This window comes from Pterocles gutturalis, unplaced genomic scaffold, assembly GCF_000699245.1.
Source record: "Pterocles gutturalis isolate BGI_N339 unplaced genomic scaffold, ASM69924v1 scaffold23059, whole genome shotgun sequence".
NCBI lineage: Eukaryota > Metazoa > Chordata > Aves > Pterocliformes > Pteroclidae > Pterocles > Pterocles gutturalis.
In genome coordinates, this window is record NW_010133846.1 from 51,651 (window position 1) to 76,751 (window position 25,101).

General features: G+C 38.4%; 1 protein-coding gene across 1 annotated transcript in view; it reads right to left on the reverse strand.

The window, feature by feature from the left end:
* NCK2 (NCK adaptor protein 2) overlaps positions 1–21,560 on the reverse strand; it is a 52,052-nt gene extending 30,492 nt beyond the window's left edge. The window contains exons 1-2 of the mRNA XM_010081397.1: positions 21,498–21,560; positions 682–923 (exon numbers count right to left, since the gene is read on the reverse strand). Coding sequence (XP_010079699.1) covers positions 682–907 — 226 coding nt within the window. The 5' untranslated portion in view covers positions 908–923; positions 21,498–21,560. The remainder of the gene's footprint in view (positions 1–681; positions 924–21,497) is intronic.
* Between the last annotated feature and the right edge of the window lie 3,541 nt (positions 21,561–25,101).

Consider the following 25,101-nt stretch of genomic DNA (forward strand, 5'->3'; position numbering starts at 1 on the left):
AGAAAAGCCCTTTATTTTTTAATAATTTACTAAGCCATTAAAAATAATTGCAAAAATAAAGAAAAAATATTCATTTCACCTAACTTCCAAATACATGTCTTCAAAATACACTCAAAAATTTTCAAAGTTATATTATTTTACATATATGACACAGTGTTGTGAAGAATTTGTGTGTAAGTATAAAACAGAGTACATATTAAGGACTTTGAAGCAGAAAGAACATCTTGGACCACAGAAACTTAACCCCTGACATTGCACGTAGCCACACTGTACAATCTGCTTCATGAAGTCATTTAGCTTTGCTATGATAGCTATGCTGAACAATCCAGTCTATATCCTCCTATTTCTGAGTGAGTGGACTTGGTATGAGAGGATTCAGTACTTTTTATCTCAATGAAAACACAGGTCTTCAGCCATTGAAAATACACAACCTCTAACAAACTGAACAAAAATCTTGTTCTCCTAGATGTGGTATGAGAAAACCTGTTATAGATTTTCCCACCTGATTCTACTCCCTGACACCCACTCTCCCCCTCCCTCCATCATCCATTACGGTCACCTCAAGCTAAGGACTAAGAAAATCCAAACAAGAATGTAAAAAAATATTTATATGCACATTACATTCCCAGTCTGAAACCCATCAAGTCTACTAAACTTCTTGCAAAACAAAAAAGGACTTACCCAATGTGTCTTTTAGATTTTTAACCAGAGAACCTTTCTTCAAGCTGTTTTTTCGCTCCACATAATTTGATGGCACATATCCCGTTTTGTTGGCCGCGTTTCTTACCCTCCACCATGTCTTGGAATCATCTAATAGCCAAAGACGCTCATTTTTCTTGATGTCAAGTTCTTGGTCCTGCTGTGCAGTGTAATCCCACTTTGCAATAACAATAACTTCTTCTGTCATCTTTCATGGAGTCCTTCTGCAACAAAATATCAAAACATACTCATCAGCAAATTATATCACGTAATTCTTACTCATTTTTTTTCTTTGAGTTCTTCTGAAATAAGAAAAGGGTAGGGAAAAATGAAAAAGCCATATAGAGAAAAAACCTCATAGACTGGAACTCTTCTTTGAAAACTAAAGGAAGTCCTCTTGACCTTTCTTGCATTTTCTGTCACTACAATATGACAACACCTTGACAGTAAATTCTAGTCATAATGTATTATACTCACTTCCTCTGAATGTATACAAAATATTATTCAGACATACATTAACAAAGGCTAATTTATAAGACCCATTTAGTTTTTATGTATTGCATTATAAAACTATCCCACACCTAGCATTCAAAGTTCTGATCTGAGAAAAAATAAATATAGCAGCATTCCAAGAAAGTTTTCCTTCTGCCCTAGTTCTTCATCCTCATTCTAACAGTATTTAAAAGTTTTCTGCATTTAAACAAAGTTACTAATATTTTTTTTTTTAGCAGGAAGTTAAAAATACTTCAAGAAGTAATGTAACACAGCAACAAAATCTGCCATCAAGAATTTCACAATGTTTTGTGAAAGTAGCACAAGATTGCCGTTTAGGAGAAGTTTTCACTCCTCCTTTGCTCCCGGGAAGATCCCAGCTCATTACAGTCCCGTGCCAGGCATGAGTCAGTGAGGCAGAGAAGAGCACCCACTGTGCTTCCCTCAATTGCATTTCATTTCTTCCCTATCCGAAACCCATCCAGAGTCCCATTAAGTCTGTAGGAGTTGTCTTTTCTTACTTACCTGTAAAAAGAATGATATTTTTCAAAGTTATTTGTCAGCTGCATAAAGACAGCTGCATGCCTCCATGTTTTCCTACACATCCCAGTAATTACCGGGAACAAATGTGAGGGAGCACAACAGTGTGCAAGGAAGAGAAAAATCCCATGCCAGTACCAGTGACATTCGAACGCATCATAATGCCAAACAAAACATGTTGATTTTATCCTCTGAATTCTGAGAAGTTACCTCAAGTTTTCTAATCGCTGCTGGGGGCTTCTCAGGGAGAGGGGAGGAGGACAGGAGAGAGCAGGAGGTGAGAATATATTCAAAAACCAATGTAGCCGATTATTTTTTTAAAAAAGTAAAAGCTGTACATTTCAAATTACAAATTAGTAGAAAGAGGTCCTAGAATACTCCAAACTATTAATGTCCAAAGATCTTTTTAACATTATTTGATTTTGTTGCCTAGTTCTTAGCAATCCACAACCCTATGAACTCCGATACCTAATAGTTTACATGACAGAAAAATAATTAAAAAACCACCAAATCTCATTCAGAAATTCTGTTCAGCGTGTAAGTTATACCACCTATATTCAGAAAGGGTTTCTTCTGCAGTCTGTAAACAGGCGCACACACTTTCTCCATTTAGCTACAGTACAAGCTGTAAAAATACGCACTACACAGCCCAGCAGTCTACACTTTCAAAGTGTTTTCCTTATTTAATCTATTATTATAAGACACAATAGTGGAGTCTACTATAATTTAATAGCCTCCTCTTATCATAATTTTTGTTTCCAGGAGAGCATCATATAGAGTTGAGCTGTGGTTGCTAAAGTATTTAACAGCAGAGGTCTGGAAAGTATGAGCAATGTCACCCCTCATGGCCAAGGTATGATGACATTTTTGAAAATCTGAGGCTGAAATCAACAGGCTCAAGTTTTCATTTTCCAGTTAGAAAACACAGAGGAAGATACAACAATTAAAACATTATTCAAATGTTAGCTTGCATAGCTGGCAGCCCCAAGATTAATGTAAAAAGAAATTACAATTTTTTGAACACTTGAGAAGAGACACAACCCTTAAAGTTTGAAGAGACTGTGACTTATGCAGGGGGAACTGATAATTTTACAAGAAATAAGTCACCATACCCATCGACAATTTTTTTTCCCCCTAAAATAATAATCCTGACACCAAAATGACATAGGAGAGCCTGAGCTTTGGACTGCAGTCTCAAATAAATTGCCCTGGTTTCTGATCACGTAAAACGAACACAGAGCCTGAAGGTCGATAAGCTGATGTAGCCACAGGGGGACTGCAATCAAGCATGTTCTGGAGGCCAGTGTTGTCAATATAAGCTCTCTCCAATTTAGAATGGTTTATTTTATCTCAGCAATTGTAAAATGGTCAATTCTTTCTATTCCTGAGGACACGGAGAACATGAAGAAATAGGACACCATCAATGTAGTTTGCTGATGTTGCCACCACATAGGCTCCACTTCTAAAAAAAAAGGTTATTTTCACAACACGGGCAAGTTACAATTATCTATCAATATTACAGATTATTAATAATAAAAAAAACACATTAGACATAATATTTGACAATGGAAAACTACTGAACTCTTCCTATGCCTCTGAGGAAAAAAAAAAATTTTGAAAAAAAACTTTAATTTGCCCCTGTTGTAAGAATCACCAAGTGTCTCCCCAAGGTGTTGGGCAAGGACAGAAGCCCAGAAAGAAAGCCTACGTTAGGGCTGACAACATGAGCTCTACAGTCCTCTGAAATTCATTCAAGACAGGAAGCCCCAATCAAGACAGGAAGCTACCCGATTTCTAGAATTACAGTTATTGTCAACATGTAAAACTGCCACTCTGCCTGAAAAACTAAGTGATTTCACAAGCAGATCCCTTGCATGATGCAATTTTCGCTGAAGCATCGTGAAGCCAAGTTTCTCAATTGCTGTGCTCACGGAGAACCCAAGTCTGTAAAACACTCTCGGTTTTGGTGTATGTTTACTGGCACAAGCATTCCTATCCAAGTAGAGGCAGGATTTATAACGAGTCAAAAGGCACCATATAATTGTAGCTAAACATGTGTCCATTTAAAACTGTATGCATGTGTTTCGGGGAGTTTGGTTGTGTTCATTTTTTTAATTGGGGGGGGGGAGTTTTGCTTTGGTGGGTTTTTCTGTTTGGTGGGATGTTTTTTTTTTAGTTTCAGGGTTTTGTTGTTTGGTTTCTTTTTTTTTTTTCTTTTTTTTTTTTTTAAATCTGGGGAACTAGTATTAATGTTCTTAAAAATAATTTCTTCTGGTTACATCATTAGATTGGCTCCATCAAGGACAATAAGGTTCTTCCTGGGACATTTGCAGAGCTGTCTTCAGTGGCAGCTGCCCTACTGCAGAAGCACACCTGAAAATGTTCCACCCTTGGGAGAGGAGGCAGGGGAAACTGAAAAATCTACCAGGCTAGGAAAGGCAGTGAACAAAAACCCACCCAAGGTAAAGTCTGTTATAAGCCTGCTCAGACAGGTGAGGAATATTATCTAACCCTAAGGCAGAACAAAGGCAGATATTGGTGGAACACCTCATACTGTAGCTCCCATATAGACTTTATCAGAAGAAAGTCCAGAAAAGAAAAGGTTATGTTCAATAAACTATAAATGATTCACCTATACCATTTTGAACTAATGCTTAAAACTGAACCATGCAAGCAATATTTGAGGTTACGGAAACTTAAACATAGAGAAACATAAGTGAATTTACTCCCACAATCTGCTAGTGATTTTTCATGTGAAAAATCTGCACTGTTGATATGATTTTAAATATCAAGCTATATACAACTGCCAAACAGATATAATTATCTTTTACCAGGCCTAGATTCCACCACTCCATGCCCCCCCCCAAGGCTAATGTGTTTCTCCCACAAGGATAAATAAGAAAGGATCCATTACAGCATGCCACCTGAACTGGCATCTTCTCTTACAGACTGACACAAGTTAATATGCCCATTAGTTTAATGCCCTGGCCCAGTGGGCAGAAAAGCAGCATCTTTTCTTGCCTCCAGGAAGAAGGCTCAGGGTTACATAAGGGATAGGGTTAGTTACGATAGCGCAAACAGGAGGTATATTTGAGCTTTAAAGATATAGTAAGAAAAGAAACGGTTGCTCTCCCTGTTCACTATTTATTTTGCAAAAAAGGAACATGGCTGAAAATTGATTGACAGTAATGCTTGAAATTTAATCCCTCACCAAGGGAACAAGCAAAAATTCTATTAATAGCAAGTGACAATTGACATAACAGACTGTTCTGGAATTGGATGTCCTCCTAAAATACACTGAAAGAAAGGTACTAAATTGATATGGAGGCTTTTACATGACACTGATGTGCATAAAACACATAATTGCTATACAGTATTACATAAGACATAATTACTAGACAATATTTAGTTAACTGTCTTGGGAGAAAGAAAAGATAACTAATGACGTATCATGGTTTTCTCTAAGATACGAAGGCTGAACAGCCTCTCCTTCTTCTGCCCCCAAACCCTGAAAATCAAAATGAGTTTTGAATCCTATAGCATGGGTTGTTGACGGGCCAGCTACCTAGTGTCCACTTGGTTAATCTGTCATAAGCTATAGCAAAGAAGCAATATTTGGTCCTCTTAAGATAACACAGTTGTGGAAAATTAAAAAAAAGTCTCTTTCCATCAAAGCCTCTTTCATAGTAACCAAATGTGCTTACTGTATTCTGTAATTAATAAAATAACTCATGTTAGATCACTCTAAGTCTGAAGCTTTCTTATTTATGAAGATGTAATCTCTAGTTAGCCTGCCCACTGTTTCAGGTGGTTTGAAGCTTTGTTTTCACTTACAGTTGTTTTCTTTGTTGTGTGTGTGGGTGGTGTGGTTAGGTTTTCTTTTAACATCAGCCTGGCTGAATAGTTTTGACATACAGAAAGATTTCAAAAAAGTGCATCTCTCTACATTTGAGATTGCTTCATTTGGTTCTTGGGGATCAGTAAAGCACCAAACTCAAAAACGGAATTCAGAAGGCATTAAAAAGAACAGAAGTGTGAAGTCAAATGAAAACTTGTGAAAAAGAATATACCTTTTGGACATACTTTTAGCTACTCCCAGTAGAACATAGCATTTTTGATGCTTAAAGCATGTATGTTTGAAAAAGTAGGAAAATATAATCTCCTTCATGCAAAGGCCAAAGTTAACCTAAACCAAGCAAAATATAGTTCTAACGATTGCTACAAGAAAATCCCAAAATGCAGAGACTTAAAAAGAGTAAACAAGCTGACCCAAATTATGGCAAACTGCAGCCCTTTGTTAAAACTAGTACAACTCTTTCCATGCTTTGTTATATGGGCTACTTGCTGACACTTAGACAAATGGAGATGGATCACATGAAGGCCACCTTGTCTAACTGTTTCTACAGTTTAACACTTTAATACTGCATATAATATATGTCAATCCACCCCAAGGGACACATTTCTTTGGAAAGAGGTCACTGCACCAAAATTATTGTAAGAATACTGCCTCTGCTCTTTTAAAGAAAGTTAACTAAATAGGCGTAGTGAGCAAACGTTCATCATCTGGCTACACAGTTCTGAGGTGTCAAACCAATACCTAAACAGAAAAAAAAGCCACATACCTGGGCTGCCTAAAATTAACAACTGTTTTACCACAAGCTTGACAATTAATTTGGGGTGTTTCACTATAAGGTCACATTAGGATGCATTAACTACAGAACTAAAAGTCATAGTGAGTAAGTGCAAGTGATTACTATCTAATTTACTTAGATGTGCAAACTGAAGACACAGTCACAATCAACAGAAGCCGCTGTCAGTACTTTAGGAGGGTCAGTTTTCCAAAGCTGAAAGCGAGGATGAGTGGAAGCTGTTAAAATAAATGTGAACAAAGATGTAAATAAATGGATCCACTGTGAAGGAGGATGTTTTATTACATTTCCCAACCTACTCTCACAATTTAACATTTATGAAAGAAGTATTATATGGTTAAAAGAATATCCTATTTAAAATGTGATGTAAAAAGCTCTTGAGGTTTTCTGTGTCCCCTCTCCCTGGTCCTTCCTTTGAAAAGGAAAAACTCAAGTCAGGATATGCAAATTGAAGGTATCAAAAGAAGTGCAGTTCAGCCCATTAAGGATCATAAAAAGTTATTAAACTGTGTCTGGAATAAATTAAATATTCAGAATAGAATAAGTTCAGAATTGGACAATTAAGTTTCCTAAAAGTGATGTGGGAAAAAAAATGTTTAATACTTATTTCTACATGGGATTATTTTACAGTGACAACCACTTTCTTCTCTGTCATTAACTAGAGTATAAAAATAATAACAAAAATTAAACACTTTCAATCTTCAAATGCATCCCAAGATAGCAGAACCATCCACAAAGCTTTTACAGGTTTAGTGTCAACTCTGCAGAAAAATTGGAGCCATGAAGTTCTGGAGAGTAACACTTGTGCCACTAATTTGAAAGCATAAATTGGACATCCTTGATAACACCACCAAGCAGTCATACGCACGCTAATCCCAAAGAAAAGTAAAGGGAGGAGACAAAGGACCCCTGCAAAACCCCACACAGCATACCAGCATACCATTATGGATGTGCAATTAGCACTTATTAAGAGGGTTTTAAGGAAGATAGGCACGAACAAACTATTTTTTCTGTACATTTTTACCTCATTAGAGCTCCTGATTTAGGTCTACTCATCTACCCAAGCCTACACCCATGCTGGACACATTAACAACCAGCTGCCAGGCAGGCCCAGCCGCAGGGGTGACTTCAAAGGCAGGCTCGGCAGGCACCACCAGCCTTTCTGGCAGGTCCCAAGACATTTGTTCTTAGGTGCAAAAGTACTTGGTTTCCTTATGAGTCACTTGGGGGGAAAAGAAAAAAAGAAAAAAGCAATAATTACAGATAAAACTGTGAGGGTGATATAGCCTGGTGGAGCCGTTACTCACATCGGAGCCGCTGCGGCCCACCTCTGCGGGTGCTGCCAGTGTGGGTTTTTTAGATGACACTTCTTGCTAAAATATAAGCAGGCAGGATATCTTCAAAAAGAGTGAAGGATCAGTCTTAATTAACCAGTAATTGAGAACTGTACTAGCTAAGTAACTTCATCTCGATGCTATACAACAGCCCGCCCCTGCACACCTCAAACCCTCTTCCCCTCTGTATCGCCCGCCATTGTGTCAGGGCACAATGCTGTGAGGTTTGGGGTTTTGTTTCTTCAACAGGATGCCTCTGACAGCTTCTAAGCAATGTTTGCTTCTCTTGGCCCCACAACATATCTGATATCCCAATCTCTAATACAACTGCAGCTACACTCTGGCGCCTTGTATCTTGCGTTACAGAACAACTGCAAACAGGAAACCTCAAGACTAGTTTAGTGGTAACGAATTTCTGCATTGCTCCAATATAGCACAAAAGTTAAACTTGTTTTTTGTCTTGTAAGTGGCTTAGAAGTCTTTTTAAAAGACACACAAAGAAAACAAGGAACATACAGATTAGAAACGCCCAGAAATACATCCTTCCTCCTAAGGAGTCAGTTCAGCACTTCGCCATATAACAAAAAGGAAATCTCACTTTATACATGTTTATATAATAATATATAAAAGGATGTTCATAAAAAGATTTCCCACACGATGTTTTCATGAAGCCAATCACACGAATCAGTCTGCCTGATGAAATAAGCAGGGACTGCTTCAAGTGATGTTTTAAAATGTAAACTCACCATTTAAGGAAAAGGAATAGTTTTAATCACAAAGCGTGCATCTCTTCAGCAAGACTCATATGTTTTGCGTGCAGCCCAGAATCTTAGTGATGACCATCTCCGAGGGCTCTCGGTGATGCCCAGGCCCTTTCCAGCTCTCTAAGCCACCTCTAGCAGGAAAGTGTTGCACCAGTGTCTACCAGGCAAGAGCAGTGGGGGTGCCCTCGAAGGTAGAGACTGCTAAGCAGAATGAACGCAGTGAGGGCACCTCCCCGCTCCCATCTTTTCTCCTTTCTTGTAAGCCCAGGTCACCACAGTCACGGCTGCCCATTATTCAGACCAATATAGCTTCATCATTTGAGGCATACAGTCTCAGAAAAAGATGAAGTTGCAAGAAGAGGATACAATGATGTCACAACAAAGTCTCTGGAAAATGCTATTAGATAAAATCCCTAGCATTTATATGAGAAAGTAGCAGATACTTTAGCCTGCTACCTCTCTAGTGGTAAAAAAAGAGAAAGCCATCAGGGCTGCAGAAATAAAAGAACACAAATCTGAGTTCTGGCCTTCTGTTAATTCAGGCAATATCACACTAACTTTATACAACATTCACCCTGTTTCATGTTGCGACCTTCATACAAGGTAACCTTCCCATTTTTATTTTTTTTTTTTAATTTCATGAGTAACACTGCCATGACACAGAATTTCCTGGTCTGGGGCAGTTCAAGATACAAATGCTTAATCAATGTGACAGTCTTCAAAACACATAATACCAAGTACTATCTTTCCTATTTATGTGATAAGCACTCCGCTGTTTCAGGAAGCTGTTTTCAAAAATCATTTGATGTCTTACTTAAAAAGAAAAGGATATTTCTATAGCCCTTCTGGAACAGCACGCCTATTATATAGTAGGTAGTGTACACTTTTAGTTTCTGACAGATTATTTAAATTTAAAATACTATTTCCAAGGACAAAAAGCTGTATTCTACAGGAACAATCTGTCACTATAGTAACATATGTTAAAGTTTTGCAATACTAGTTAGGAGCCTTACAACTTACCTGCACTTAAAAGATAGCTCATGATAATAATAGAAGTTACAGATAAAACACTCTAATAGGTCTTTAGCTAAACTGAAACTGAGTATGGTCACCAACACATAGTGCAAACAGTTTACAGTAAAAACCTGGCTCAAGTCTTCCATCAAGTCTGGGATGATTATTAAGAAATCAACTAAGGACAACCTTAAGGGATTAAAAAAACCACACATTTCAGCTTGTTTTGGATGGGGGGAGGGATGTTGTTTTTAAGAAATTTGTATTTTTATTTCATTCTGAAAGCAGAAGAAAGATTCACAGACATTACTGGCTACCTTCTAGACACCAGGCAGAAAATGTTAAGAGAGAGGGTTTTTGTAGTTAGATGATTTTATCAGTGTTTCATCCAACCCAGAGGGTATTTCTGGAAGAAAGCATTTCCCCATATCTTGAAGACCATACAAAATTGCATCTTCTCATGTGCTCTTGTTATATACTTATCAGAAAACACAAGGAGCATGAATCACTTATCATCGCTAGCAACGTCTGAATCTAAAGCAACTCCAACCACAGATAGCCAGCTAACATCCCTTCCTACCAACCCCTTCCTCCAGCCTTTAGCCCCCACATGCTTGTGCCATCTGCCCTCAGCCTCCCTTTCCTGCATCTGTTTCTGCGAGCTCCACCAGCAGGCAGGACTCTGGCAGGTGTTGGCAGTGGCTGCAGGTTCTCACTTGCCTCCATCAGCAGCCTATGCAGATGCAACTACTGCAGACAACCTGACCTGCACTGACTTTTTCCACTATTAGGGCAAAAAGCTTTTTCTTGCTTTATTTTGAAGGCACTGACATCAAGAGTGATGGTTTTCCACATTTTAGACAGCAATGGTAAACCCAGACTGTGTAGAGAGGACATCTTCAGACCCTTCAGCTGTAAATGGCATGAGACTAACAGGGAGGAGGCATTTTTTTTTGGCCTATGTTTCTTGGCTGCAGAGGAAACACAGCAGAACCCCAAATGCAGCCTTACGTTCAGATGAAGACAGAAGAGAGCATCGGCTATACTCCTCCTCAATTCTTTTAAAAGCAGTTTCAGAAAAGCCACACAGCTAATAAATAGTTCAGCTGCACAAAAGGAAACTTTTGGGAAAAGAGACCTCATCTTGCCTGTAACACAACAGCAATGATTAATGGCCACATCTCCGCATTGGTTTATGGGCGTTTCTACTAAGCCAGAGACTCGGGTAAGCTTCATGTTTGTTGATGTTGCTCTGGACTGTTATCTCTCAGTTCCTCCTGGCAGACAACATTTAAGCTTACCTATATATTTGGAAATACATGAAAACAACAGAAAAACCCAAGACAGAAAGTCCATGAAGAATACAATGTCAGTAGGTGTCTAGACAAGACAAAATTACAAATAATAATAATTACAAATTACAAATAATTTTACATCTACCAACCTCCCTACAGTCCCTTACAAAAAGGGAGTAAGGGGGAGCCAAGCACACAAGATTATAGAAAAAAACCTAGACATTCTATTGAGAGGACATTTAGGTAATATTATCTATATGATAGACTGGTGAAACATGCTCTGCGGAAGAATAAATTAGGTGTATCACTGCACTTTCATCCTCACTATCAATAAACCTTCCTTCTCACCTTGAAATTAAACCAGCCAGCCACTCAGGATGTGGTGAACACCATGAAATTCTATAAAGGAGACATCCTTGAATTTCTTTCAAGATTAAAAAAAATAAAAGCATTTGAATTCTTCATTTCCATTGCTGCTGCTTTTCCCCCAGCTCAAACATCCAATGGTCTGCAGGAATTATACTTCAGTAGAAGTGTTAGTGCATTTATGTATTGTATAAACAAAGAACAGTCCTCAGACATAAGAAGTTTAACTTTGATCTCCCACAGAAGGACAAAGCTCAGAATCACTGTGGATCGCTATGTTTTACTGCTAATCCCTTGAAACACCGCTACCTACTTTTCAAGGGATTTCACTTTAAACTGTCTATAAAATGCCAAAAATAAAATTGAACTGCTGACCTTCTGTTCCCCAATAGAAAGCTCATATATTCACTTTTTAACTAGAAAGAGCAAGAGATGTTTGTTCAGTTCAAAAATGCATTTCTCCCCAACCAAAGCTGTTTAAGGAAAAAAAAAAAGAGTACATTGTCCACTTCTACACAATGTTCGCTTCATAGTCTTAAGCAATTTATCAATTGCTTTACAAAAAAATGCATTTAATCTATCTCATGACAGTAGGAAAATGTCAAAAATATGTATATTACAACAATTTTTTAACTTTCTATGTCACAGAGCACTACTGAGTATTTTAAGGGCCCTGTTCAGACACTGTTCCTCTGAGTTTTCCAGTTTACTGTCAGTTCAAATACCAGATAAATTCTTACACTTCTGGATTTTTTTACTAGGACACCTGGACCAGAATTTTTATCCACTATAAAAAGGTGCATGTGGAAGCGAAAAAAAAATATTAAGCTACTTCTCAATTCAACTCTCAAGGCAAAGTTACACACAGATTTTTTTTTTACCTTAATTCGGGGTTACTGAACACCTATTTCTCATATCTAGGAGAGTTTCTCAGGCAAAAAGCTACTTTATAGAAGCAGGGTCTTTGAATAGTGCAGGTAAAAATCACTGGACACAAGATATCGTTCACGATTCTGTGCTTCTGCATGTAACCAAAGAGGCAGTTTGAAAGATACAATGTTAGATTTCATTAAAAAACAGCTAATACTATTAACAGCTAATACTATTAAAATTAATCCTGTATAAATCTGTACATCTTCCTGAAGAAGGCTGGACCATGAGACAGTTACTCAGAAAGCTACCCTTTTAATTTCCTGATAGGACAGGTACCAAGAAAAAGCACAGTTTAAATGAAAAGACACTCTTGGATCTTGCATGAGATGTGAGTGGATGCTGCAGCTTCACAAGTCTCTTACCAGTCCAATTAACTGCTGTGCTAACAGTACACAACTGGGAAAGTACTGGCCCAGGCAAGAAAGGTCCATCCCAGTCTCCCCCTTTCGTCTAACAGCTCTGCAGAGTCAAGATAGGAAACCTCTCTTACTGGTCCCAAAACACAAGTGTAGAAGAAACTCACACTCTTCCAAATAAAACAGGTTCCAAAATGACAAGCTCTTAGAAATGCTTCAAATTTAAAGTCAAGATTGCATTTTTTTTTTTGTCTGGAATGTTAGCAGCACTTATTTATTTCAATCAAATTACTTCTTACATGTCTTCCTCCAGTTCAAATGAGGTCCTCTTCCAAAATGCGGTACTTGAGAGTGATCACAGCAGCAAGCCTCGTTAATTCCTCAAAGGGGAGGGACACAAAACCAAGAAACACTATTCACTGAAGGGAGAAAAAGATGAAAGGGGATTTACTGAAACCCTTCTGCCAGGCGTGCTCAAGAGAATACAGCATGCTGTAAGCACATTAGGAAGATGCTCCTTATTCTGAACTCTTACCTTGCAGTTCAGGTGTCAGATGCTGAGACAGCTTACACTGACAACCTAAAAAAGTTGTTCCATGACCACGACCCCAACCTGATTTTCCACTGCACGAGAACTGCTGCTCAAAATGATAAGCTTCTGAAAGTAAACTTTTACTAGATAAAGACTAGGAATATCTGACTTTTTCCATAGAAACAGTTACTCAAAGCCATGAATAAGCAGTTAGAAGAGTGTGCATTTCTATGAGCAAAATATACAGTCAGTAGAGACCAACGCTGCCTGACACACCAGACTCTCATCCTCCTTTATTTCTACTCTCAGCTCCAGTGCTTGAACAAAACCGAATCTTTACAAACTCCTCTACATCTCCTCCTACTGTTTTATCTCCTAACAGAAATTTTGCCAGAGATCACTTTTCTGAATAAAATCTCCCTGCAATAAACAAATTGTTTCAAAATTAAACATTTGGCTTTGGCTGTTACATGACATTCCCTTTCATCCAGAATCGTTATGTACTCTACACCAATGAGACATTCTATCCTCACATTCTCATGAACACATTTTCTTCCTTACTCCCACCAGATAACAAAAAACTGCATCAACAAATGTGAAAGGGAAATAATAGTAGCCAAATAATTTCAAACATGGAGAGAGACTGTGGGGATTAATGTGTATACTAGAACCAAGATTAAATAAAGGAAAAACAGGTTCAAAACCAGAGGTCTGAAATTTGGAAGTTTAGCCACAGTTCTCATTCCTTCCATATTAATACAAATTTTAAAATTTATATTGTTACTGAGTTTCGGTAGAAGTGACTATGGCATCATTGTTTCATACACAAGTTCAGCTGAGAGCCACACAAAGTAAGTAGTACTTGACAGCTTCTTGTAGTACCTTAGTATTACTTGTAGTCAAAATTAAAAAGTGACATGCCACAACTCTGTTATAAGCAATATTACAACAGAAGTAGACAATTTCATTATCTAAATCAGACCTCACTAAGAGAAGCCAATAGTGTTACCAAGTCTGCATCAGGCCTCAGTGAAAAAGGCTTTTTAAACAAAATTCGTACACAAATATTGGGAGCTGTGGAGCTGTGTATGAAAGGAGCAGCAAGCGACCAACCCTTGACTCATCAAAAGTAGGAGCAAGCATACAAAAATTCACAAATTACCTCAAGGTGGGGAAGAGAATAAGTAGAAGGGGGAAGACACGTGCATCCGCTTTCCCCCTGGACCTCACGGAGAACTTACAGAAGAGAGATCCCTTTTCCTTTCCTGCATCACAGAACCTCCCAATGCTTCAAGTGACTCATACCAAATATTTTTATTTTATTTGTTCTTGTTCTTAAGCTTCTTGTTGAAAATTAAGTTCTGAGGAACAGGTCTTGGACTGAAGTGTTATTTGATGCCTTGTTCCTGCCCCTCTAATGTATAATACATTTAGGTTCGAAAACTCAACCCCAAAACCAAGCTTCAGTTCCATAAAGGTAGGCAGCACTGTGTCATTACATCAAACGCTGCCCCCATTTTCTGTCTCTCTTATTTTTAAGGATTCTGCAGAATTAGTCAGAGTACTGACTCAGGATGCGGAGATGCCCAGCCACCACTTACACGCCAGAATCCTTTGTCTGACCAGTGGCCTGCTTTGTGCTGTCATTTCCTCCACTTCTCCTAAACCACAGCCAAGGAGCAGGTCACAACAACCTACTCTGATGACACCTTTTTTTCCTGAAAAATACACAGAAGCAGCCGCTCCTCACAACTGGACACATATGGGACTCCCCCACTTTGGCCACTTGAGGATGTGTCACCAGTTACACGGGAGAAGGCTTACAGTTCACAGGTCAAGACTTCCTTAAGTTTCAGTAACTTAGTGCAGTCAGAAAGTATGTTATAGCAGCCACGCATCCAAAGAGTGCCTGAAGTGCAACTCAGCAGCTGAGAATGCAAGTTTCCATTATCCCTCTGACAGAAAATTCTATTTCTAAGGAGCACAACTGTCAAAACCTTGCTTATGAGCTAGTTTCAAAATCAGTTTTATAAACATACATATAGACAAACACACACACCAGGTTTCTAGTCAAAACATTAAAGTAAATCCAAGGATGTTACACCCTTTACTTTTGAGATAAATGCTTTAGCTTACCAAGCACCCTGATCTTCATCATCATCAACCAACACTCTCTCTAACAATAATAGAACAGACCTCTCCAGATCCTATACAAATGCAGGGCTGGCAGAAAATGCCATTCAGTAATCTTCAGGGAAAATTAAGAAAGGAAAACGAATACTTTGGCTGTTTAATCTTGAAAAACAAGTTCAGAGATCAAATACAAAGAGAGGTCTAACCCTCATTCAACAGCATTTTTGGGGCTGGTATGTGATAACTTGAGAACTAATGGTATGAGACAACCCAGCTTATCGGGGAGTGTGCTAAGCAATGGACAAAGAGCTACTGACTTCGGTGCAAGATAAGAGAACTCAAAATCAGCCTCTTGGGAAAATCTGTATCCCCCAACTACCTGCTGCTTCAGGGAAAGAATCCCTCTGACATCGCCAGCCACAGCCTGCTTGCATGAGCAGCACATATTTAACTTGCATACAGGAACATGTCTGTATTTCACATTAAAAAATATCAGGCTTCAGGTAAATTTTAAAGGTTAGTAGGAAGAGGTGGAACAAGCGGTCACAAGGAAGACATGCTAAAAGAAATGCAAGGACTCACACTAGTGAGGAAAAAAAAAAACCAGTGTGAGTAGCAATGACAGTAGCAGGGGATTTGCTGGAAGGATTGCACATACAGCTGCTGAATCCAAAAGCAGGAGTACATTCATGTAAAAAGGAACGTGGGGGGAGGGAGCGACAGAGCAGGTGGAAAATAAGCTGCTCAGAGGTTCTATTATGGGGAACAACTATGAGCGGCTGAGACAGACAACAGCCTCCAAAATAAGGAGGGATGAGAGCTGCAGGGGATCCCTGAAACAAAAGGAAAGAGAGAGCACAAAGGAAAGCTGGGGTTGAACCCAGGATACTGTAAAGAAACCGTGATGCCTTAAAATGAGACTCTCAAACTTAAAATCAGGGAAAGAAAAATAGACCGTAAAAGGTTTGTAGCTGTATGCATGGTATTCTATGTTTTGTGTTACTACTGGCTTAAAAAATAAACAGGCCAAGCTCATTTTCTCAGTCTTTTCTGCTTAGTACAATTCAAGCTTTGTTACTATTGTGCAGTGATTGTAATCCAAGATTAATTAACCGAGTTATTAGAAACAGAATTCCACAGCAATCATACACTAACCTTTAAATATTTTCTGTTCTGTGAAATCCACCAATTTCAGCAGTTATCCAGAGCACTCCTGGGTAACACACACAAAACCATTCGCCAGATACAAAATGAGTTGAACTGCGTGTAGTCTCTTCCCATTCATTAAAAGGCAGTATTACAGCACACCAAAATGCTTTTTAATATCATAATACATTTGATAAAATACATACCATTTGAATATGATGATATATGGAATACCTTAAGAGCACTACTGAAAACAGAGACATTTACAGTTTTAACTGTTTTTCTACTACACACCAACTCCAACACGAACAATGAATCATTTAAAGTTCCCTCAAAGCCTCCACACAAGAGGAACTGCCTTCCAGCCATTATCAAATGGAGGAACAAGCCTTCAACCGATTTTATAAGTGACCTACGCCAACACTGGCTGCGTGCCCACTCCTGCAAAGCTCCAGCTCAAGCAATCAGCCCTACAGAGCTACAAAGCAGGCATGTCACCCCTCAGAAACTTGAAGGGAGGAGTTTGCAAGCAGAAGATTACAACAGCTTCTTTATAGGAAAGATAGGTCTTGGGAGTAACTCAGTGACATCGGCCTCAGCTGCTAACTTATTTCCTTCAGGAGATCACAGTCCCCATCCCTGAGCTGATACAGTGCTATTGCACTACAAAGAGCTGGGACAAGGACTGCTTGCAGCCCCCACATCCCAAGAGCCTCACATTGACTTTTCCCAACGCATGCCTCTATGTACATGAATGCTTTCAGCATCTCAGGATACCCTCCCTGTGATGTAGCTTAACTGCATAAGCTATCTTGAAGAGTTTCTCAAGATCATATTCTAAGCCACATCAGTTGTCCCTCAAAAGTGCAGTGCATATTTAAATCTTCCAATTGAAACTGGTGTAACACAGAGATATGTTTATTTAGAAACCACAGAAACAGGAGCTCAGTAACCAGTTCTGCCACTGGCATTCTTCTGAACACCGGTCAAGATACCAAGGTTGGTCGCCGAGTGTTTTGTATTCAGTTCACAAATATACTTGGGCACAAGCTTAACCTTAGCTTACTAATATATATCTATTTTAAATATATAGCTTAACTCATAGCTATATTCACGAGCAACGTGCTACATTATTTTTGGCAGGCAAAGCTTTTTCTGGCTCAAAAAAACCTGACACGCCGGATAAGAAGACAGCCAAAGTCCATACCAGCTATCGAACCACAAAACTACTTCCACCAGGAAAAACGTGGTCATTGTTTTATTTTTACTGAACTGAATTTTCATGTATTGATGGAAGCTGCACAGTGTTCTCTGATGAGGAATCCATATGGATTGCTATTAAAGTATACTGCAGAGACCATTTGTGGGCCATAACAGGTACCATTGATATCTACAAACCTGAGTTGCACCTGAAGCTATTAAAACTGAAAAAAAATTAGACAAGTGATTCTTAATAATCTATTTTAATGTTATTAATAAACAAAAGCATGCTTGTATTTTCACGCAAAGAACTACAATTACTACACAGAGAAACAGAAAAAATGTAGTAAGAAAAATCTAAAAAAAAAAGTACTCAAATTACATAATTCAGGGAAGATCAATTTATTTTGGGGGTATACCTGAGGCTATGGGGGCACAGGAATGGGATGAAAGTGTTCTTCCCTACTGTCCACAATTACAGGCTAGAAAGTACTTGTGCCACTAGCATAATGGGCAGTATTCTATAGATTTATTTATACTAAATGTCTGTAAATAACTAATGCTAAAGACGCATTCAAAGCCTTAAAATCAACACTTTAGGCACCTGGGATAATTGACATAAGTACAAATTTTATTTTTTTTTTTTAACGGAAAGGAATCCAGACACCCACTCAATACATACCTTTTGTTCTCTTACTTACTGTCAGAATCAAAATTTCCCATAACTAACTCATACGAAACACTAAGAATAAGTACTGTTTTTCTTGGGTTTAAACTCCTCAAAAATCAACAATGACAAACATGCTGATCCACAGAAAAATACCGAGAAATATTTTGATACAGCATCACAGACAGTTACACCAAGTTGAAGTGTCTGTGGTGTTTCTTCCTCTTTAAATGAGGAGGATCAGTCTTTCAGAAGTTGTGAGCAGGTCTCCAGTCTCACAATATGAGGAGTGTATTTGTGTCGCAGCTGTCCTGAGTCCCTTAATAGACTAAGCTTTTCACCAAATGCTGTGGTACTGTAGCCACTGATGCCCCATTGCAGTTTGGCAAATCTGCTAACTCCTAAGGCACCGATAACTTTGCTTGTAACTGTTTGCTTCTGATCTAATCAAACAAGAACTGAACAGTACATAAAGGTGTATGAAGTCTGAAAAAATTGTACTATTAAAGAACATTTCCCAGAACACTTTATCTAAACATCACTAAAATAACAAAAAGCGCTCAAGGCACATACTAATATTGCAATCACTTTTCAAAATATTCTATTGTAAAAGTACAAGATGTGATTTATTTTTTGATGCAAAGACTACAAGTGAATAAGGAACAAGTTCAAAAGTACAGAATACCACTACATGCAATATGATGTTCCAAAATAGTTTAAAAGATTTTAGGATAGTTTCAGATTTGCAACAGCTGAATGATTGCAATAGATTGCCAGAACATTAGACTTCATCTGTAACTTCATACTAATTTAACTGAATTTTTTTTTAAAGGGTGATTTTCCATACAGTTCTTTTCCTTAAAAAAAAAAAAAAAACCCCACACCACAATTGAAAAAAGCCAGCTTACCCAGCTAGATAAAAGATGAGCTGGCAGATCTTGATAACCACATACTAATTGCCACATACTAGTTCTGACTCAACAAAATCCTATAAGGACAAATTATTTTCCGCAGTTCGGTGAAGTTTAAGAACATTTTGAGTGTCATTGGTGAATATTTACTGTGTTGCCAATTGCATTTCCTTTTCAAAGGGCAAAAGGTTTGCTATGTTCTGTTCAATGAAGCATTTCAACCATAGGCTTTACTGAACCTACACTTATGCATTAATTTCCTTTCAGGAAAGGCATTAGAATGCTCTATGTTTTGCAAAAGCACATCTTTACTGAGTCAAATATAGCAACATCAGAAACATGCAGACAAAAGATGGAAGAGACAAAAAGTATTAATACAGAAGTTAGATTTAATTTTGTTACTGAGAGCAAGTATTCTGGGTCCCATACTTGAAAAAAAGGGAGGGGGGGGGGGAAAGAGACACCCCTCTACCCCTACCCACAACTGAGATGTCCAAATGGTTCTTCCTCTCCTCCTTTCAGTGAGCTATTACCTATTTATTGCCTTTTTTGGGAAGTATATAAAACCTTCAGCTACTGTGAACACCTCCACTTCAGGCATGTTTTGTTCCCCTCACCCCGTCTTGTTTTAAAGAAGAAAAAATTACTCAATAAGCCAAATATCACAGAAATAAGTTCAACAAATAAAGATGACTCTAAATCCGTAACCCTGATTCCAAACACCTATTTCCTTGAACAAAGCAGTGGATTTTTTAAAAATTATTATTTCCACAGAACATTTAACAGAAAACTATTATAAAACAGGACAAGAGATTCTGAAGATAAAACTCCAAAGAATTTTATATTACACATTTGAAATAAATATAAAATTTGGGCCACAGTCGGTAAAATACAAGCTTAATTTTCAGTAGAAATTTTAGTAGAAAAATTGGAATAATTTTACTGTGATTAAGTCTATAGTTTGATGAATTATTGACTTTAGGATTGTGTGTGTGTTTTGTTTTTAGATTAACAGCCATTTCAAGAACATTTTAATTTTGCTACCTACACGTACACCTACCAAGTACAAAGAAAACTTACTGAAGTTTCTACTCCAGAAAATTATTACAAAAGACTTCTCACTGTTAGTCTTTAAATGTAAACACAAAATGTTCAAGACTGTCCTCTGATCTGTTGGAAAGGCCAGGGTTATAAATTTGTCCATTACATTTAAAGGCATATATCAGATAACTTGAAAATATAGCGCAAAAGCCAATAGTAGCATCTCAGAGTTTCTATTCTAGTACTTCAGAATTTCCTTTTCAGTTTCAAGGAAACTAAAGTCATCTGCAAAAACATATGTAGATGTTAAACTTAAGACTGGATTGCATTTTTAATTCTAACTGGTTCACCTGCACTTTATTAAACAAATTAAGTCTAATTTCAACATCTGATAACACTTCATTGAATGAGCATTTAACAGAACTCACAGCAAAAATCAAGGCACACGAGGACTTTATACATTGCTGTTTGAAGGTTACAAAATGTCAATAATTATCCTTCATAACCTCCTTCTGAAGAAGGTAACATTATTTTTATTTTATAAACAGAGAATTTGAGTGAGAAATAATAAATCCACGTGGTAAAGTAATGAATGAAAGTCAGATTCCCAGTTTTCTGCTCCATGCTACAGCTACTACAATGCTGAAAGTTCATTCAGTGTTCTGCCACTTTGCTTTTATTTTTTTGGTACAGCTGTAGTGAGGTTTCATTTTATTAAAACTTTCTGTTAATAAATCTCTGCTAAGCCACAGAGATCAACTACAGTTACTAGAAACAGACAACAGAGTACCTGAATTAACAGGAAGAAGACAGCCCAGAGTCTACCACTAAATGAATCCTATAGAAAACATCAGCTCCACTAGGTTACCTCAGGTCTTCTGAGCCAGCCCAGGAAGTTACTCTACACATAATCAATGCAATTCTGTTCTACTCTCACTGAAAACCCACAGGTATACAAATCTTCTTTCTTCTCAATACTTTATAAGCTATTGCTTAGTTTTTACAATTCAGACAATTATAATATTATGCCTGCTCCACCTCAGGCTATGGATGGCCGCTGCTCCTCCACACCTCCCCACACCGCCACATCCTTCCTACAGCACCTTCAGGGGAAAATATCCCAAGTCAAAACAGTAGGTAGCAGGAGGTGGAAGCCAAAAAACAGTGGTTGCAATAGGTAGTGCTTAATAAATAATCTGAGCTTATCCTTATTTCTTCTCTTTTCTTTTTTTGAAAGTAAGAGCTAAAACTGATTCGTCTCACTCAGATCACTGAAGGAAAAAGACTTGCTATTTAATCACTCATCCAGCAGTTTAAAAAAAATAATTACAAGTACTATACTGCATGAAAACAAAACCAAGCACTACATCCAGTTCACTTGTTATCTTTAGTTACGAAAATAACCACTGAACTTGAACCACTCACCTCTGGCACACTGTTAAAAGGATCCAGGCAGTGAAAGGCAGGACTCTCAAGTTATGTACACCACTGTCTGAAACAACAAACACCACATATTTTATTTTCAGCACTAAACTTAGAAGAACTCTAGCTAGGTAATTTAGTTTTCATTCTATCAATATCTCCTAAGAGATGCTGAAGAGCAGGCAGAATAGCTCTAACAGCTCTTGATCCACCTGTTTACCATAAATAGAATCCATCTTCATATTTAACCTTTCTCAATGAATACAAGATCAATTGAACTGTAGACCATCCCAACCATCTGGGAAAGAAAGCAACTATAAACCCAGTTATCACAATACAGAGAAAAAGTTTCAGAAAGATTACATTTGAAAAAGCACCACTATTTACTGTTTCTTTCACTTTTACACTAGTCAGTTTAACTCGCCTATACTTCCTAAGAAAAGGGAAACGCTGTTACATGTCGAAAACAGGTACATCAGCAACTGAGGTACATCAGCAAAAGCATAGCCAGCAGTTTTGCGGGACATGACTGTTTACACCCAGGAGGCACTCGCACACATCAGGATGTATAATCCATCTGGATTACTACTGCAATGTGGTTTGGGGCCCTCTGGCACAAGAGATACTGACCCAACAAGAGTCAGCTCTGAAGAAGGCAGTGAAGTTGGTCAGAGCGCTGAAGAACTCCCTCCATGGAAATTCTGGCTGGACATAAGGAAGAAAGGTTTCACCAGGAGGGTGGCTAAGCATAGCCACATGCCTCCTGAAAAGGGATCATCTGTCTTCCTGAGGAAGTCTCAAATTCACCTGGACACAGCCCCAGCTGCAGCCTCAGCCCTGCTGGGAGCTGGACTGCAGGGCCTTCGGAGGTCCCTCCAGCTTCCAAGGTTCTGCTAGGTATTTCTAGCCACAAAAGTAACCTTTCAGAAGAGACTTCAAAATATTTAAACATTTGTTTCTGTTTTTAATGACACTTCAAACTCTATAGGATGCCTGAAAAATTCAGGCAGTATAAATCCATTAAGATCTAATTCAAAGAGAAGGAAAAAATTCTGAACGTCCTCCTGCACTGCAGTCATTAGCTCACAAGGACGACAGATTACAACTCCTACTCGAGGCCACTCATGCACAAACATTTTTTGTTTAAAGTCTTCTTTGAACAGATTCCAATCAGTTGCCACTCTACAAAAGCATCCTACAAAGAAATTCTATTAAAAAGGGCAAGTCATCCAATGACTCCATAAGTTACAATGAAGGGGGAAAAAGGTATCAACAAATGTATTAAAAATACCTTACACAGATGTTTAAAAGTGAGATTTAGACTTCTCCATGTTAATAAGTGGAGTAACAACTACCAAAACCACAGTTTGACATACATTTAAGCATAAACATATTGTCAGGGGTTAAAGCACTAGAGTCCCTGTCCCCTGGCTCCCCAGAAGCTGCAAGGGGAGCCAGAGCACTGCTGGCCCTCCCAAAACATACACAAGGAAAAAAAAATGGAGGGCAGCAAATTGTGAGGAAGCATTATTCAAACAGAAGAGTCTCCTGATCCAGTTCAGCACCTGAATTGAAGATATGCCTGTGACAGCAGAGAGCAGACGGGACTGGAAGGTGACCTATTCCCTTCTCCTCTGCCAGGATGCTGGCTGGAACGCCAGCTGCCCCATCACCCAAGACAGGTTTTCAGCTTTCCACAGACACAGACCATGGGCAATCACACTTTGCTATATCAATGTTCCTACCCAGTTACAAACCTTAACTGTGTTCTCACTGAAAACTGCTTTATATTCAAAATTACAAGACATATCTGAAGTAAATGGGAAAAACATTTTAATAATTGAAGCAAAACTAAAACCCTGAGGTAGGACATATCTATTTTCCTGCCGGCTGAATGTTTTGTAGCACATTTTTCTCCTGTCAATAACACAAGAATATTTTTAATATTAAGGGGAAAAAGTGAGAAAATAAAACTAATTTCATTTTTTTTACAAGACCTTCTGAAGAGTACTACCTTTCCCCTTCCTACCTCACAAATCATCTACTGCCCATTACCATCTACCACTGAAGTACTGTACCAAGCTTCTGACTGTTTGGGGGGGAGGGGTTCGGTTTTGTCCTTATAGAAACACTCAACACCTCTCTCAGCTATTACTCTCACCTTCAAAAACAGTACTGTTAATCATCAATACCTGAAAAACTAATCTTGTATTTATTAGTCAACAGGAGAGGAAGTATAGTTGGGGAAAATAAGAGTCAAATTCCATCTAAACACATAAGAAAAAAAATGAGTCGTGTTTATCTCAATATAACAATGCTAACTTCCTTCGGCACAGCAAGAACGGTATTAGTTTCACAGCTCAATTAACATACAAAAGTAGCTCAGAATATTAATGGTGATAGTGGAAAGAGTTAAAAGAAGAAAACATGCAAGAACACCTCATTCTTACCAACACTTTGATTAAAATAAAACTGTTAATCTAACAGACACACGGATGCAAGATGCAGACTGGACTGTGTCCTCTCTGGGGTCAATTCTGTTGCATTTTGACTTCCATTTCTATTTTTCTCCTGGTAGAAGAATTTGCTTTGCTGTGCAAGAGCCAGAAGAAGTTTTCTGCTACAAGTCACACAAAGAGTCACTTCCCCAGAAGAGTAACCAATTTCCATCACACACCCCCGCGGCCCAAAGCTTTGCCTGCAACGTTGTGACTTGCAGAGTGACTCAAACCCAGGATGGAAACCTGGACCACAAATAATTCGCTTATACTTTCAATACGTTATTTGAAACAATCTTTCAGTTATAAAAGTTCAAGATCTTTCTTCGCAAAGGGCAGTAAATGGAAACACTGGTTAGGGTTTGGGACTATCTGCCCCCAGGCAGAGGGTTTGCACTGTACATGGGGTTTTCTGGTTCTGCTGCTGTGTCCTACCAGCCAGGACTCTAGACAGCTGTATTGAACAGCAAAGCCAGACTGGGGAATGAACAGTTAACCTTTGAGAGTACAAAATAATCTCCATCAACCTTCAGAAGCCTTGGAGCACACGGCAAACACTTCCTGTCCACCCAAAAGACAAATTTGCACAACATTGGAAAACTTGGGAAATGTAGTTAACAAATTTTTTGAAAGACAGCAAGGCAAATGGAAGCACAAGAGATGGGAAGTCGTGTCCCATGGTATCACCAGTGCCCATCACTTCTGTACCCATTTGTCTTATCTCAGTCCTAACACCAATACTACCGCAGCAATGTCAGCCCTGCTGTGTGCAAAGTGCCGCGGTTCCGTACCACTCATGACTGCCTTCATATCCTACACTTATCATGAGGCCCTGAGCAGAGGAACAGAAGACAACAACAAACAGGAATGGCAGAGTACAGGATGAATATGTGATTACAAGCATGCAAGGTAGAAAGACAAACCTGTGTACATTTGAACAGCAACCTCAGTTACTCTCATTTGTTTTCTAGACAAAGGTCCTCCTACGACAAAGACTATACAAGTCCCACAGTGCTTTTTAGCACTTTTGAATAGTCAAATAACAGTTTGAACCTGATGCTTGAAAACAAGCACCAGAAGATAAATATCAGGAACGTCTAATATAATAA